Source organism: Carya illinoinensis, chromosome 14 (genome assembly GCF_018687715.1).
Source record: "Carya illinoinensis cultivar Pawnee chromosome 14, C.illinoinensisPawnee_v1, whole genome shotgun sequence".
NCBI classification, from domain to species: Eukaryota; Viridiplantae; Streptophyta; class Magnoliopsida; order Fagales; family Juglandaceae; genus Carya; species Carya illinoinensis.
Window position 1 is genome coordinate 26,698,099 of NC_056765.1, and position 16,001 is coordinate 26,714,099.

General features: G+C 37.2%; 1 protein-coding gene across 1 annotated transcript; it reads left to right on the forward strand.

Annotated features, from left to right (window-relative positions):
• The first annotated feature begins 14,788 nt into the window (after nucleotides 1-14,788).
• LOC122293740 lies at nucleotides 14,789-15,688 on the forward strand. Its single transcript, XM_043102229.1, has 2 exons — nucleotides 14,789-15,010; nucleotides 15,119-15,688. The coding sequence occupies exons 1-2, from the start codon at nucleotides 14,789-14,791 to the stop codon at nucleotides 15,686-15,688; spliced, it is 792 nt and encodes a 263-aa protein (XP_042958163.1).
• Nucleotides 15,689-16,001: the final 313 nt, after the last annotated feature.

Below are 16,001 nucleotides of genomic sequence, written 5' to 3' on the forward strand. Positions count from 1 at the left end.
TATTTTTTAAATTATATTAAATACAGTTATATATTATATAATCATTACGTATTATTTTAAAGAATAATAATAATATTATTAAAAATTTATTTATTTTTATAAATCTTATATTTATTTATATTTTTAAAAATAATACGTGATATTCCTCATTTTATATTACAACTATTATTTCTTTTATTTTATTTTTTTCTCATGTACACTTCCACTACCGAGAGAGAGGTAGTTAGCGTTTACCGTTTAATAACTGGCTGAGAGTGAATTGTATAATGAAAGATGAATAAAAAAATAAAAGATTAAATTTATAAATTGACGTATTTTAAAATATTATATTAGACTGTAAATTTATTTTTATTATAAAATAAATATAATATATTATATAAAATTATATTAATTTGTAAATTTAATTTTATGAGATCTTTTTGTGACTATAGTACTTATCTAACGAAAATGATTGCTAGAGCATTAGGATGTTCAAATCTCATATACTATTTTAAAAAAAATAAATAAATATAAAACTTATATGAGAAATTAAATTTTAATAGTGAATTCCAATTTTTATGAATGAAAGTTTCGAGACTTGCACACTCTAACTATGAGATTATATCTAACATTATTCTTTATATAAAAAAAATGGTAAATATCAATAAAATCTAATTTTTAGTACTTTTAAATTCTTGAATTTTCTTAAATGAACTTTTAATTTAATAAAATTCAGGAAATTAAACAAAATTATTTTTTATTAAATAAGTAGAACTTATAAAAAATTAGTTGGGTGATTCTTTATACAGCCAATCATTTATATAATCATATTTTTTTTTAAAAAAAAAAAAGCATTTTAATAAAATGATGATACTTATAAAATTCTTGCAAACCTCTTATTCTATTGAATGAGAGACTTCTTACACATCTATAGGCCATTGGAGATAGACAGCAGTCTAATCCAGTTATGCCCCTTTTTTCAACTATATTCAATAATTTTTACCAACAGGGCTCATATCTGAAAAGTCTGCTACTTTGAACATTGCAATTTTGATTTTGGTTCATTTTTACTAAAATGGGAGAATGATATGAGGTCCGTGCAGGCAAGGTATATTACACAAGAAGTCTCATACGTTAAAGACAATTTTAGATTGGCAAAGGCTCTATTCAATCTTCCCATAGTGAATAAACTATCTTCTTGATTGTTACTCCAAGTGTATTTGTTACCTTGAAAACCAAGATCACTAAGCCCACATCCATCAAATGCTTCTCGAAAGCTCTCCATCTGATGGTAAGGTCTAACTGCAGCACCCTCTTTTTCATTTTGGTGGAAAATCTCAGTAAAGTCACAAACATAGAGCCAAGCCTTATCATCTTTTGGTTTTAATTCATTTAGGAGTCTCCAACTCTCCTCCCTTTGACCAGTATAAGGAATTCCATAAAAGCCTGCTATCAAAACCTGCCTGACATCTTCATCACAAGTTAGAATCATTGAAATATGAGGTTTAGAGTATGTGTCCATACTCATTACAAGAACTATGCTAGAAAAAAGCTAATCCACCATTGAGGCCTCTACTATCCATTGTGAAACTACAATCAAAACCCAATTTGTTCCTTACTAACACCACCTTATCTCGTTTGCATTTTGTTTTCATAAAAAACAAAATCTGGGCACTTAGTTTTCATCCAAAAGTGAAGTTCTTGAACTGTTTAAGGGTTTTCAAGCTCTCGGTAGTTCCAAGTTAGGCAATTCGTGGCTACCAACTTATCTTGATTAAGGCCCAATTCAGGATAGAACCCTAGTTGAAGTCTTTTAACCAACAGACAAATTAGATTAGAATTCATCTATCTAACCCCTCGTTTCTTTCCCTCCTTACAAGTATGTGTTTTAGCAGAATTAGAAACAACTGCTTCCCTAGCTCTTCTCTTTCGGGAAGATTTCTTTAGGGGACTAGTGTTACTATTATTAGATATTTCCATCTGGGAATTAACCTACTCCATCTTACGACAGCTTATCATTTGATGTTCCTTATGATTAGCAGCAGAAACCACCCAGTCAACTTTGGTTCCCTCATTCACCCCATTTTCAAAATTATTCAGAATATTCATAGTTTCCATATTCTCATTAATAAAATCATGTCCATCTACATCCGTGATTTTAGCAAATTCATAATGAGAATTAAGAAAAGAGGAGTCCTTAACACTACCACTCTTTTGAAATTTGAAAATTCCATCATTTACTGCCATAAAATTAGAAGAATTAGAGATTGAGTTATTGGGATTATCTTTTCAAATCTCCTCAATCTGTGCCATAAAATTTGCCCCCTGATTTCCTTCCCTTTTCTTAGTTTCATTGCTGGAATTTGGCAACTGCTGGTGAACTGAAACTCTTCCTTCCCCGTACTTTCTTACTTCAAAGAGAGAGGAGTTCATAAGTTGTGCTCGAAGCCAAGGACCGTATTGTTGAGTAGAGGCATCCACTTCTTTTGGATTAGTTTGAAGAAAAGAATACTCCCTACCCTTGTGTTTCATCACTCCACACGGAAAACAAAAATTCTACAATCTTTCATATTTGATAGGTAGCCAAATTTTTTTTCTACCTATACTTAGCATTGTACCGTGAAGCAGTGGCTTTGTTAGTTCTACATCCACACGAATACGAAGGCACTTTCCCCATCCTAAGCCTTCCTTATCTACATCCACTTCATGCACTACCCCAATTCTCCTGTCAATTTGAATCCCGTTCTCTTGCGACATTGTTGCCAATGGCAAATTATGAACTTGCACCCAGAACAATTCATAAGAAAAAGGGATATCCTTTAAAATCATACCACCATAAAAAGCTTGGAGCGTTAGAAGAGCACGATCAAAGAACATGGCTTGCCATGCAAAACTTTGTCCTTATCAGATTGCTCATGAAAATCCATAATGAGACGACTACCACCAACTTCTTTGAACACCACCCATCCATCCAATTTCCAAATTTTGGACACAGTAGCCTTAAAAGCTTTTCTGTTGAAACCTATATCTGAAATATGTTCCTCTCTAATCTTAATGACTATCACGAATGCCATCAAACAATGTTCCCCTCTAATATTTGAATCTTTAATAGTATATCATCTGTCATCTAGATTGCTTCATTTTCACCTTCCGTGAGATGGAAATCCTTCCATCTTCTTGAAAGATCATTCTCCTCCATTACCATGCACAACACTTAGACTAGGCTGAGAACAAATCCTTTGTTTTTCAAAACAAAGAAACTACCACCTTACTCTCTCAGTCGAGAAGAGGACTCCATGAATGATTCCAATTTCCCAACTTGGTGATTTAGGTAAGGATGCCACACCAAGAAACTTGCATTGAATGAGGTATTTTGGTATTGTATGTACGTTTGGCAAAAAGAAAATCACGAAGCATCTTTTTTTTTTTAATATTCGGTGTTAGAGACAAAGTTTTGATTAATTTCATAATATTGATGTCCAATTTTTAAAAAGTCGTGCTACACCCATTGAGAGAGTAGCCTAAGGATGGATCTCGATAAGCTATTTGGTCTTTTTATTTTTTATTTTTTGATCTTTTTATTCTCTTTTTATGCTTTTATATATTTAAAAAATTGACAATATCATTCAAAAATATTTTCTTAGTCCTTAAGTAAAATAATAAAAAAAAAAATTATCGAGACTCGTGTCAAGTAATTAGTTTTCCAATTTTGTTTTTATATTTTTCTTTTAAATTTACGAAAGTGGAGGTGGGAGAATATATAAGATCATAAAGGCTTATAAACTGGAAAATAATATCACGAAACAAAAAGCAAAGAAATCAAGAACAAGCAAGTGGGACATGAGGACACTGAACATCAAGGCTGCAACTCACAGAGCAGTACATGCAGCAGCCAAAGCAGACCTGCAAGAGCCTGCAACACTCAAGGAAAGCATGTAGCTGAAAAAGTAAATAAAGTGTGCTGCAAAGCACAAAAAGAAGAAAGCAACAAAAAGCAGAAAGTGTTGGCACAGAAACACAAAACATCAATTGAAGGAACACATGACTGCACAGAAAAAGAAGTCAGGATCTCGATGCACAAGGCACTGCATACACCATGCTGAGATTTACAATCTGCAATGCAGTAGCAGAATAGAAAGATGTATTTTGGAAGTTTTCTTTTTGCATTTTAGTTCTTGTAACAGTGTATATATATATCAGTTCTATGTAACATAAATGAGAATGAGAAAAGAGTTTCTCCACACCACTTGTTCATCTCAGATTTTATGTTTTCTATTTTCTGTTTTAACATGGTATCAGAGTAGGACTTCAATCCTGTTTTGTTTCCTTAAAGCTTGCAAACAGAACATCAACTCATAAGTCATGACATCCTCTTCTTCTTCTTCTCCTCCTTCCCTCGAGGACCCAAATAGTCCCTTCTTCCTGCATCACAGTGACAATGCCAATACTGTCATTGTTTCACCACCATTAACTGGTTCAAACTATATTTCTTGGAGCAGATCATTCATGCTCTCCATTTCCATAAAAAACAAATCAGGATTTCTGGATGGCTCCATTACTACTCCTGAATTGACAGATTCTTCCTATGTTTCATGGCTAAGATGCAATAACATACTACTTGCATGGATTCTAAATTCTGTTTCAAAGGACATTGCATCTAATGTGTTTTTCATGACTTCAGCTAAGCAAGTTTGGGACAAGCTCAAGGAACGCTTTGCACAACCTGATGAAGCTCGGATCTATCACCTCCAACACAAGCTCAGTGGCATTGTGCAGGGACACCTCTCTGTAAGTGATTATTTTACTCAGCTTAATGCCATTTGGGAAGAATTACATAGCTATAGGCCTCTTCCATGCTGTTCTTGTGGTAAATGCACCTGTGATGCCTTAAAAAATGTTGGTGAAGTCCAACAAGGAGACTATGTGTTTAAATTTTTAATGGGATTGAATGACAGCTATGATGCTGTAAGGGGACAAATCATTCTCCTAAGTCCCTTGCCTTCATTAGATAAAACTTTTTCACTCATTTTGCAAGAGGAAAGGCAAAGGCAAGCAAGAAACACAGCCTTGCCTACCTCAGAACCTTCTGCCTTACTTGCCTACCAGAACTTCCCAAAGAAAAAGGATAGGTCAGAACTGGTTTGTCACCACTGTGGTAAGGTTGGGCACACGAAAGATAAATGCTACAGATTGGTGGGATTTCCACCAAACTTCAAATTTACCAAAACAAAAGGAACTTCTACTGCACCTTATTCTGCAAATCAAGTCACTGCTCAGCCTGCTGGTTCACCTCATGAAGCATCTACTCCAAGTGTTTCTCAGTTGAAACTCTCTCAGGAACAGGCACGACATCTCATGCATCTTGTCAATACTCAATTTCCACAACTAAACTTGGGACAAGACAAACCTGTACTGCCTACTCCTGCTGCAACCTCTGAACCAAGCTCATCGACCATTTCTTTTTCAAACCCTGCAGGTAACCACCACTGCCTCTCGTCTCCTTTTACTCTAAAACACAACTCACCTCCTGAACACATTGGCAACTATGAGACACCATGGATCATGGACACAGGAGCCACTGATCACATGGTGTGCTCCACTTCATACCTTGATGAACTTGCCCCTTGCACACAAACCTTTGTCCAACTTCCAAATGGCACAAAGGCCCAAGTCACACACATTGGGACTGTCAAGCTATCAGACTTCTTGATTCTGACTGGTGTCCTCTGTGTGCCTTCATTCACATTCAATCTCATCTCAGTCAGTAAACTCACTCAAAAACCAGATATTTCTCTGTTTTTCTCAAAAAACCTTTGCTTCATTCAGGTCCTCTCTACATGGATGATGATTGGACTTGCTAAGGTCCATAATGGCCTCTATCATCTGCTGCCTCCTTCCCATAACAGCAACAACAACCCTTCTTTAGCTTTCCTTAATCAAGCTCGAGTCAACCAAGCAGCTGTGCCAACAACAACCCTTCAGGCTGTGCAACAGGATTTTGATTTATGGCATTTTAGATTAGGACACTTGTCCTCACAAAGAATGAATTTAATTCATTCTCTTGTTCCTAATGTAAAATCCAAAGACTTGCCTTGTTGTAAGATCTGCCCTTTGGCTAAGCAGAAACACCTTCCTTTTCCTTCAAGTGTATCCACTAGTACTTTCCCTTTTGACTTAATCCATTGTGATATATGGGGCCCATATTCCCAAGCATCGATTCAGGGTTTTCATTATTTTTTAACTATTGTGGATGATTATTCAAGAATCACATGGGTTTTCTTAATGAAACTAAAATCAGATACAAGGCCTATTCTACAATCCTTCTTCCAATTAATTCAAACTCAGTTCAATAGCAAGGTTAAGAAAATCAGAACTGATAATGGCCTTGAATTCGACATGAGGGATTTTTATAAAGAAAATGGCATCATACACCAAAAGTCATGCGTGTATACCCCTCAACAGAATGGTGTAGTTGAGAGAAAACACCAACACCTCTTGAATGTTGCCAGGTCACTCCTTTTTCAAGCTGGACTTCCTACTTCCTTTTGGGGAGATGCCATCTTGACTGCAGCCTATATCATCAATAGGCTCCCCACTCCTCTCCTTTCAAATAAAACTCCCTATGAAAAGCTCTTTGGATCACCTCCTTCCTATGACCACCTTCGGGTCTTTGGCTGCCTAAGCTATGCTAGCACTTCTAAGTACCAAAGAACCAAGTTTGAACCTCGAGCTAAGCCATGCATTTTTTTAGGATACCCTGCACACATCAAAGGCTACAAACTCTATGATATGGAAAATCACACCACTTTCATTTCTAGAAATGTAGTGTTCCATGAATCCACCTTTCCTTTTCATTCCTCCACTTCCACTCCTTCTTCTCAAACTTCTTCAGACCTTCATGCTTCCTTCCCTCAGAATTTGGTTTTACCTCCACCACCACCAGATGATTCTTTTTCACATTCTCTTATTCTGCAGTCTGACATATCCCTTCCACCTGAACTACCATCCGAGCCACCTGATCTTGAATCACCCTTAGCTGCCACCTCCCCTGATACACCTCCTGCTTCACCTCATCTTAATGAAATGCATACCACCTTGCCTCTTCGAAGATCCACCAGAGATAGGCACCAACCTGCCTATCTCCATCAATACCACTGTCAGGTTGCAGAAACTATGCCTCTACAAGCAGCCTACTCACATTCCACATTTCACCCACTTAGTCATCATCTCACCTACAAAAATCTCTCTTCATCTCATCAATCTTTTTCAGTTTCCCTCTCACTCTCTTCTGAGCCTAATTCCTACAGTGAAGCTGTAAAATTCAAACATTGGCAAGATGCCATGCATGATGAACTCAGTGCCTTAGAGGAAAATAACACTTGGACTGTTACTTCACTTCCTCCCAATAAAACTGCCATTGGTTGTAAGTATGTTTATAAAGTCAAGCTTAAATCAGATGGCTCTCTCGAGAGACACAAAGCCAGGCTTGTTGCCAAGGGATATACACAAAGAGAAGGGTTTGACTTCCAAGAAACATTCAGTCCAGTGGCTAAACTCACTACAGTCCATGTCTTCCTTGCATTGGCATCTATTCATAACTGGTCCTTATCTCAAATGGATGTCCATAATGCCTTTTTACATGGGGATCTTGATGAGGAAATTTATATGGAAATGCCACCAGGTTATCACACTCCAAGAGAGCAGATTGAGGGGGAGAAACTTGTATGCAAACTGAACAAGTCTCTTTATGGACTTAAACAAGCTTCAAGACAATGGTTTTCCAAATTTTCTAACTCCCTCACCTCTATTGGTTTTCATCAATCCAAGTCTGACTATTCTTTGTTTACTAAGGTTAGTCAAAAAGGATTTATTGCTCTCTTAGTATATGTTGATGACATCATAGTTGGAAGCAACTCTCAAGATGAAATCGACTCAATCAAAGCTCACCTTCACAGCAAATTCAGAATCAAAGACCTTGGACCTCTTAAATATTTCCTAGGCCTAGAAGTTGCCAGATCATCCTCTGGAATCAACATCTGTCAAAGAAAATACACCCTTGAAGTCTTGGAAGATGCAGGGTTACTTAGCACAAAAGCAGTCTCTACACCCATTGAATTGAATCACAAGCTAAGTCACAACTCGAGTGAGCTTCTACAAGACCCTACAGCCTATAGAAGGCTTATCGGAAGGCTCATTTATTTGACAATCACTAGGCCAGACATCACTTATGCAGTGAATGTTCTGAGCCAATTCATGGATAAGCCCTCACAGACTCACATGCACTCAGCCTATAGGGTTCTCAGATATCTTAAAGGCTCCATTGGCCAGGGAATTTTCTTGTCCTCAAAATCATCCTTGCACTTAAAAGCATATAGTGACTCTGATTGGGCTGCTTGTCCCGAAACTAGGAGATCTGTCACAGGTTTTTGTGTGTTCATTGGAGACTCATTGATAAGCTGGAAATCAAAGAAACAAGCAACTGTTTCTAGGTCCTCAGCTGAGGCAGAGTATAGGGCTTTAGCCTCCACAAGTTGTGAAATCATATGGCTCATTGGTTTGCTAAGAGATTTCAACATCAAGCATGAGCAATCTGCCCTCTTGTTCTGTGACAATCAAGCAGCCATTCACATTACAAGGAATCCTATTTTCCATGAGAGAACTAAGCACATAGAGCTAGATTGTCACTTTGTTCGAGAGAAGGTCCTAGCTGGAATCATCACTCCAGTCCACATAGCCTCAAAATTCCAATTAGCTGACATTTTCACTAAGGCTCTCACATCTTCTACTCTTCAGTTCCTATTGTCCAAGATGGGAATCTTAAATATCTATGCCCATCTTGAGGGGGAGTATCACGAAACAAAAAGCAAAGAAATCAAGAACAAGCAAGTGGGACATGAGGACACTGAACATCAAGGCTGCAACTCACAGAGCAGTACATGCAGCAGCCAAAGCAGACCTGCAAGAGCCTGCAACACTCAAGGAAAGCATGTAGCTGAAAAAGTAAATAAAGTGTGCTGCAAAGCACAAAAAGAAGAAAGCAACCAAAAGCAGAAAGTGTTGGCACAGAAACACAAAACATCAATTGAAGGAACACATGACTGCACAGGAAAAGAAGTCAGGATCTTGATGCACAAGGCACTGCATACACCATGCTGAGATTTACAATCTGCAATGCAGTAGCAGAATAGAAAGATGTATTTTGGAAGTTTTCTTTTTGCATTTTAGTTCTTGTAACAGTGTATATATATATCAGTTCTATGTAACATAAATGAGAATGAGAAAAGAGTTTCTCCACACCACTTGTTCATCTCAGATTTTATGTTTTCTATTTTCTGTTTTAACAAATAATGTTAAGAAAAAAAAGCTACACAAATCAAAATTTGCCTCTTGGGACAAGTTGACTAGTCAAAAACCTTTCGATGGTCTCTGATTGCTGATCAGTTTCCCTTATCCGGGTCACATTCAAGTAAATTTGGTTACGTACACACTACATCTCGGAAAGTTGAAAAAATATAAAGGAAAAAAAAAATGAAAATATTTGAAAGTTCGTTTATCTTAGATGTTGAGTCTTCTCTTTTTCTTTTTTTCAAATATCTTACACCCCAAACTAAATCTCCTAATTTATTCCTTCAGAAATGCTAAACTCACCTATAATTGGGTCTTGATAGTGTGTTTCGATGGTATTTTTTTTTTCTTAGTGATTAAGAAGTGTTTTTTTTAATAATATTGTGAATTTTTTAAAAAAATCTTTAAAGATATTAAAAAAATACATGAAAAAAGTAAAGAATAAAATAAATGAAATACGCCTATCCGACTCGATGACGGTAGCCACTCATATTCGTCTGTTAATGTTGTGACTTTATCAGGAGAAATTAATTTGGATAATGAGTTGAGATGAAAATTAAAAATTGAATAAAATATTGTTAGAATATTAATAATATTATTTTTATTTTAAGATTTGAAAAAGTTGAATTAATGTTTGTTATATTTTGTCTAAAAATTTATAAAAGTAGTAATAATTATATGAGATGAGATGAAAAGAGTTGAAATAATTTTAGTATCCAAACCTCTCTAATAAGTAAATTGAAATTCAAACTGTTGCTTTGAATCATAATGATCTTTGAGTAAAGTCTCTCTCTAACCGTTTTCTCTGAAAACGTCTGAGGAGAGTTGTTAGTCCGTTTGTCTCGACTGTTGCTGAAGGAGACGGTGGTGTTTTTGCGCGCTATGGTGGGCAAAGGTGAGGGAATGGAAGAGATGACTAAGACTTGGGAGCGGTTGAAGTTGAGCGAGGAAGAAAATATGCCGATTGGAGTTGACTGTAGGCAATCGGAAAAGTTAAAAAACAAAGGAAAGAGAAGTGTGGTTGGTAAGGTTTGCTCGGAGAGGAAGATTGGGAGGGAAGTAGTTAGATCTATAATGGAGAAGATATGAAGGGTGGATAGATTGATGGAGTTTCAGGAGATTGGATTCAACTGTTTTATCATTACCTTTGTAATGGAATATGATAAAGAGAAGGTCATGAAAGGTTGCCCTTGGCTTTTTGACCACTATCTGTTTGTGATAAAGAACTATGATGGGGAAACACAGCCGCACCTTATGGAGTTTGATCAGGAATGTTTCTGGATCCATATGCTGAATTTACCACTCAGTTGCATGACGAAGGGAATGGGAGAATAGATTGGAGGATCTGTTGGTATAGTGAGAGGAGTAGATGTGCAGGATGATGGATTGGCTTGGGGCAGAGTCTTAAGGGTTCAGATTGTATGTGACTTGAAGAAACCTTTGGCTAGAGGGCGAACTATAGAAGTTGAGGGGAAGACAATGTGGGTTCCTTTTCAATATGAAAAACTACCAAGACTATGTTTCTATTGTGGTAGAGTTGTACATGATAAGGAGGGGTGTGTGGAGGGGAAAATGAGTAAGCAGAGGACAATTGGTGGGGATCAGCAATATGGTCCTTGGTTGAGAACTACAATGGGGAACCGTAGATGGTCTGAGAGGAGAGGGGAACAAAAATATAAAGGATCTGGGAATGAGGACTCACAAGACTCATTTTCAGATTCAAAAAGTAAGGAAGGAGTGGTTGATGAGGGGTTAAGGGTGAAGGAAGGGGTTGAAAGGAGTATACGAGGTGTGGAAATTGAGGTTGAAGGAGAAAACACTCTAGTTTGCCAAGTAGATGGATTGAAGGCAGGGGTGGACCTTGACAACATTAGTCAGGGTTCTATAAAAGAAAATCAGGATGAGGTTTTAAGTGACTCAAACTTAAAGCTAGCTGTGAAGGCTGATAATTCAATGGTGGTCATGGAGGAAGTTAGTTTTCAAAAAGAGAACTTTCGTGGAGGAAGGAAGGGCAGCTGGAAAAGGAGAGCTACAGGCAGATCAAGTGCAGGTAAATTGCCTATCCTTAGTCCTTTGAATAAAAGAGGTTTTGAATGTATGGATGGAGAAAAGAGGGATGAGGGTGTTGAGAAGAAGGCTAGACTGAAGGAGGTACAGATTGGTGGGATGGAAACTGAAGAAGTTCAGTCTGAAGGGGCGGTGGCTACTGTGCAGCCCCGCCTGGTATTATGAATTTTATAAGCTGGAACTGCAGAGGGTTTGGCAACCCTCGGACAGTTCAGGACCTTTGCCTGATGACAAAGGAAAAGAAGGCCAATGTTATATTTTTGATTGAAACTATGATCAAAGGAGGGAGGTTAGAGAGTATGAAAAGAAGATTGGGAATGGAAGGGTGTCTTGCAGTTGATCCTGTGGGCAAGAAGGGGGGTTTAGTTTTGTTTTGGAGGTATGAAGAGGAAGTGAAAATTAAGAATTATTCCAGCTGGCACATTAATGCTGAAATTAGGGAAGAAGGAAAAGGGAAGAGTTGGCTTTTCACTGGAATCTATGGCCATCCTGAAACTGGAAAAAGAAAGTTGTCTTGGGATTTATTGAGAAGTTTTAAGCCAAATGAGAAGACACCTTGGTGTGTGATGGGGGACTTCAATGAGATTCTATTTCAAAATGAAAAGGTGGGGGCAGGCAGAGGTCTGAGTCTCAACTAATTCAGTTTAGAGAAATGATGGAGGACAATTTGCTTTATGATTTGGGATGCTGTAATGGATTCTATACTTGGAGTAATAGGCATTCTGACCTTTCTTTCATAAAAGAGAGGTTAGATAGATGTGTGGCCAATAAGGAATGGAAGGAGATGTTCAGAGGAGCAAGAGTGGAGGGTCTACCAGTGAGGAGTTCAGACCATTTGCCTTTATTAGTATCAATAAGAGGGGTAACAGAGAGACAAAGAAGCTGGTATGTGCCTTTCAGATTTGAGGCAAGTTGGGTTAGAGAGGATGACTGTGAATTAAAATTAAGGCAAGTGTGGAATGATGAGATACGGACAGAAGATGCTGTGACATTGATGCAGTCTCGGTTGAGATTATGTAGTGGGATGCTGAGTAAATGTTTTAAAAGAAAAGATAGAGGAAGAGTAAAAGAGATAGAAATAATTACAAAAAAAAAATAAAAGAAGTACAAGATGACTTGGGACCTCATAATGTAGAAGAACTTAAAAGGTTGCATGAGAAAGTGGGAGAATTGCTGGAACAGGAGGATACTAAGTGGAAACAAAGAGCAAAGAGGAATTGGTCTAGTCTTGGTGATAGAAATACAAAATTTTTTCATGAATGTGCAAATCAAAGAAAACGGAGGAGTAAAATCCTGTCAATCATTGATGATATGGGAGTTTTGAGATCTGAGCAGGATGGAGTTGCAGAGGCTTTCAAGACACATTTTGATGAGGTGTACAGGACTGAAAATCCAGGAGTTAGAAAAATTAATAAATGCCTAGCTGAGATGGAGAAAAAAGTGACTGCTGAAATGAATGAAGTCTTGGAAAGGGACTTTAAAAGGGAGGAGGTAGAAGAGGCTTTAAAGATGATGGGGCCTTTAAAATCACCAGGACCAGATGGATTTGGAGCTTGTTTCTTCCAATCTTTTTGGCATATTGTCAGAAGTGATGTGTGTGGAGCAGTGCTTCAATTTTTAAATGGTGGAAGGTTAGATGAAGGGCTGAATTACACTTATATAACCTTGATTCCTAAGGTCAGTGATCCTAAATTAGTAAATGAGTTTAGGCCGATAAGTTTATGCAATGTGGTGTATAAACTTATAGCAAAAACTCTTGCTAATAGATTGAAGAAAGTCATGGATGCAATCATATCAAGAAGCCAGAGTGCTTTCATTCCAGGGAGGTTAATTTTAGACAATATCATAGCAGCTTATGAAGTTCTTCATTCTATGCAAACGAGGCAAAGAGGTAAGGGCGCAGCATGGCTTTAAAACTGGACATTTCTAAGGCATATGACAGGGTTGAATGGTCTTATCTTGAGGCAGTCATGAAAAAGCTGGGATTTGGAAGTAGGTGGATTGGATTGATCATGCAGTGTATATCTTCAGTGTCATATGCTGCATTAATTAATGGAAAACCAGGTGAGACTATTAAGCCTACAAGAGGACTAAGACAAGGAGATCCATTGTCTCCTTATCTTTTCCTCTTATGCTTAGAAGGTTTAAGTGCAATGTTGAACAATGCAGAAAGAAGATTAGAATTAAAACGAGTGTCAGTGGCACGAGGAGGCATAAGGGTCACCCATTTACTTTTTGCTGATGATTGTATTATTTTTGGAAAGGTTAGCTGGAAGGAATGGAAGAAGATAAGAAGCATTCTGGATTTGTACGAAGAGGCATCGGGGCAGAGCTTAAATAAGGAAAAAACCACAATTTTTTTTAGTAGAAGAGCCCAAGAAACTGTTAAAGAAGGAATCACGAAGGAAATGGGATCTAGGCAGCTAAGTAATAGTGAAAAATACTTAGGTCTACCAATTATGGTTGGAAGATCGAAGTACAACTCTTTTAGAGTAATAAAGGACAGAGTATGGAAGAAGATTAGTAATTGAAAAAATCAGTTCTTATCACCTTCAGGTAAGGAGGTGTTATTGAAAGCTGTTATACAAGCTATACCAACCTACTACATGTCAATTTTTAAGCTCCCAAAGAATTTATGTAAAGAGATAGCGGCTCAGATGGCAAAATTCTGGTGGGGATTCAAGAAAGATGATCATAAAATCCATTGGAAGAGTTGGGCAAAAATGGGGACAGCTAAGAGTGGTGGTGGATTGGGATTTAGAGAGATTGAAAGTTTTAACATGGCTTTATTGGCAAAGCAATGTTGGAGAGTACTGACTAAACCTCAATCTATGGCTGCTATGGTTTTGAAAGATAAGTACTTCAGGCATTTCAGGATATTGGATTCAAATTTGGGGCATAGACCCTCTGTTATGTGGAGGAGTCTATGGGGGTCATTGGAGTTATTAAAAGAAGGGTTGGTATGGAGAGTTGGGAATGGAAGGCAGATCAATATATGGGGGGATAAATGGATACCAAAATTATCTACTTTGCGGGTACAAACCCCTAGAACTCTTCTTGAAGCAGATGCAAAAGTTTCAGAATTTATTGAAGAGGGTTCAAAGACATGGAAGGAAGAGATGATAAAGGGTATTTTGAATGAAGAAGAGGCTGCATTAGTTTGTAGTTTACCCATGAGTACATCAGGGTTACCAGACAAACTAATCTGGGCTCACTCACAGGATGGACAATTTAATGTAAAAGTGCTTATCATTTAGAAGTGAGTAGAATAAATAAGGAAAAGGGAGAGATATCAGATAAAAATCCAGAAAATTGGAAGATTATGTGGAAATTGAAAGTACCTGGTGTAGTTAAAATGTTTCTATGGAAAGCTTTAAACAATTGTTTGCCGACAAAGATGAACTTGGCTTGTAGAAAGATTGTAAAGGATTACTACTGCCCAGTCTGTAAAATTCATAAGGAGACGGTATCTCATGCTTTATGGAGTTGTGGAGGAGCCATGGATGTTTGGGCAGAAAATGCTAGTCCTGTACAGAAATGGGTTTCAAATGAAAGGGAGATGCAAGAGTTGTGGGCAGATTGGTGTGAAAAGCTGAGTATAAATGATCTAGAGTTGATGGTAATGGTTCTTAGAAGAATTTGGTTGAGGCGAAACAGTTTTGTGTTTGAAAACAAATTTGAAAAGCCTGATGTGCTCTTCAAGCTAGCTGCTGACAGTTTGTTTTAGTTTAAACAAGTTCAACAGCAGAGTCATAAGAATCAAGATGCAGGTATAAGAAGGAGGAGATCTTGTAGATGGAAGGCTCCTGCAAAAGACCAAGTTAAAGTAAATTGGGATGCTACACTGAATATTAAGGAAGGAAGGATGGGGATTGGTGTAGTGATAAGGGATGAGAATGGGGATGTGATGGTTTCATTATGCTCACAGAAAAGGAATGTGCAAGATCCTTTAGTGGCTGAACTACAAGCCTTAAGACAAGCTATGAAACTATGTGCAAACTTGAATATAACAGAAGTGATATTCGAAGGAGATGCTTTGAAAGTGGTAAGAGCAGTAAACAATCCTGAGTCAAGCTGGGAATGGTATGGTCAGGTAGTTAAAGATATCAAGGAGGTGCTGAGAAATAGGACTAGTTGGAAGGTTATACATGCATATAGAGAGAGCAACTGTGTAGCTCATTTTCTTGCAAAATTTTCTTTTACTGTAAATGAGGATAGAATATGGATGGAAGAGGGTCCGGAAGGTATGCAATTTTATGTACTGAAGGACAAAAATGTTGTTACTGAAGTTGAATGAATAAAAGATTCTGAGGTTTCCTTTCAAAAAAAAAAAAAGTAAATTGAAATTCATATCAAAATAAATAATTTAAAATTAGAACTTTGATAGATTTAGGAGGGGGAAGTGCATTCATTTCTTTAAAAAGAACATAACTCTTATTTGGTGGAAATTGACAAAGTTCAATATTTTTCTTTTTAAGTATATATGGAGTTGGGATTAGTTGACTTGTAGTTGAACTGGTACGTTGTCTGTTTCTAGTTAACAACTAACAAGTAGGATGGATGGTGAGATCCTGGGTTATAACACACAAAGAAAAATCTTTAATTTGTAG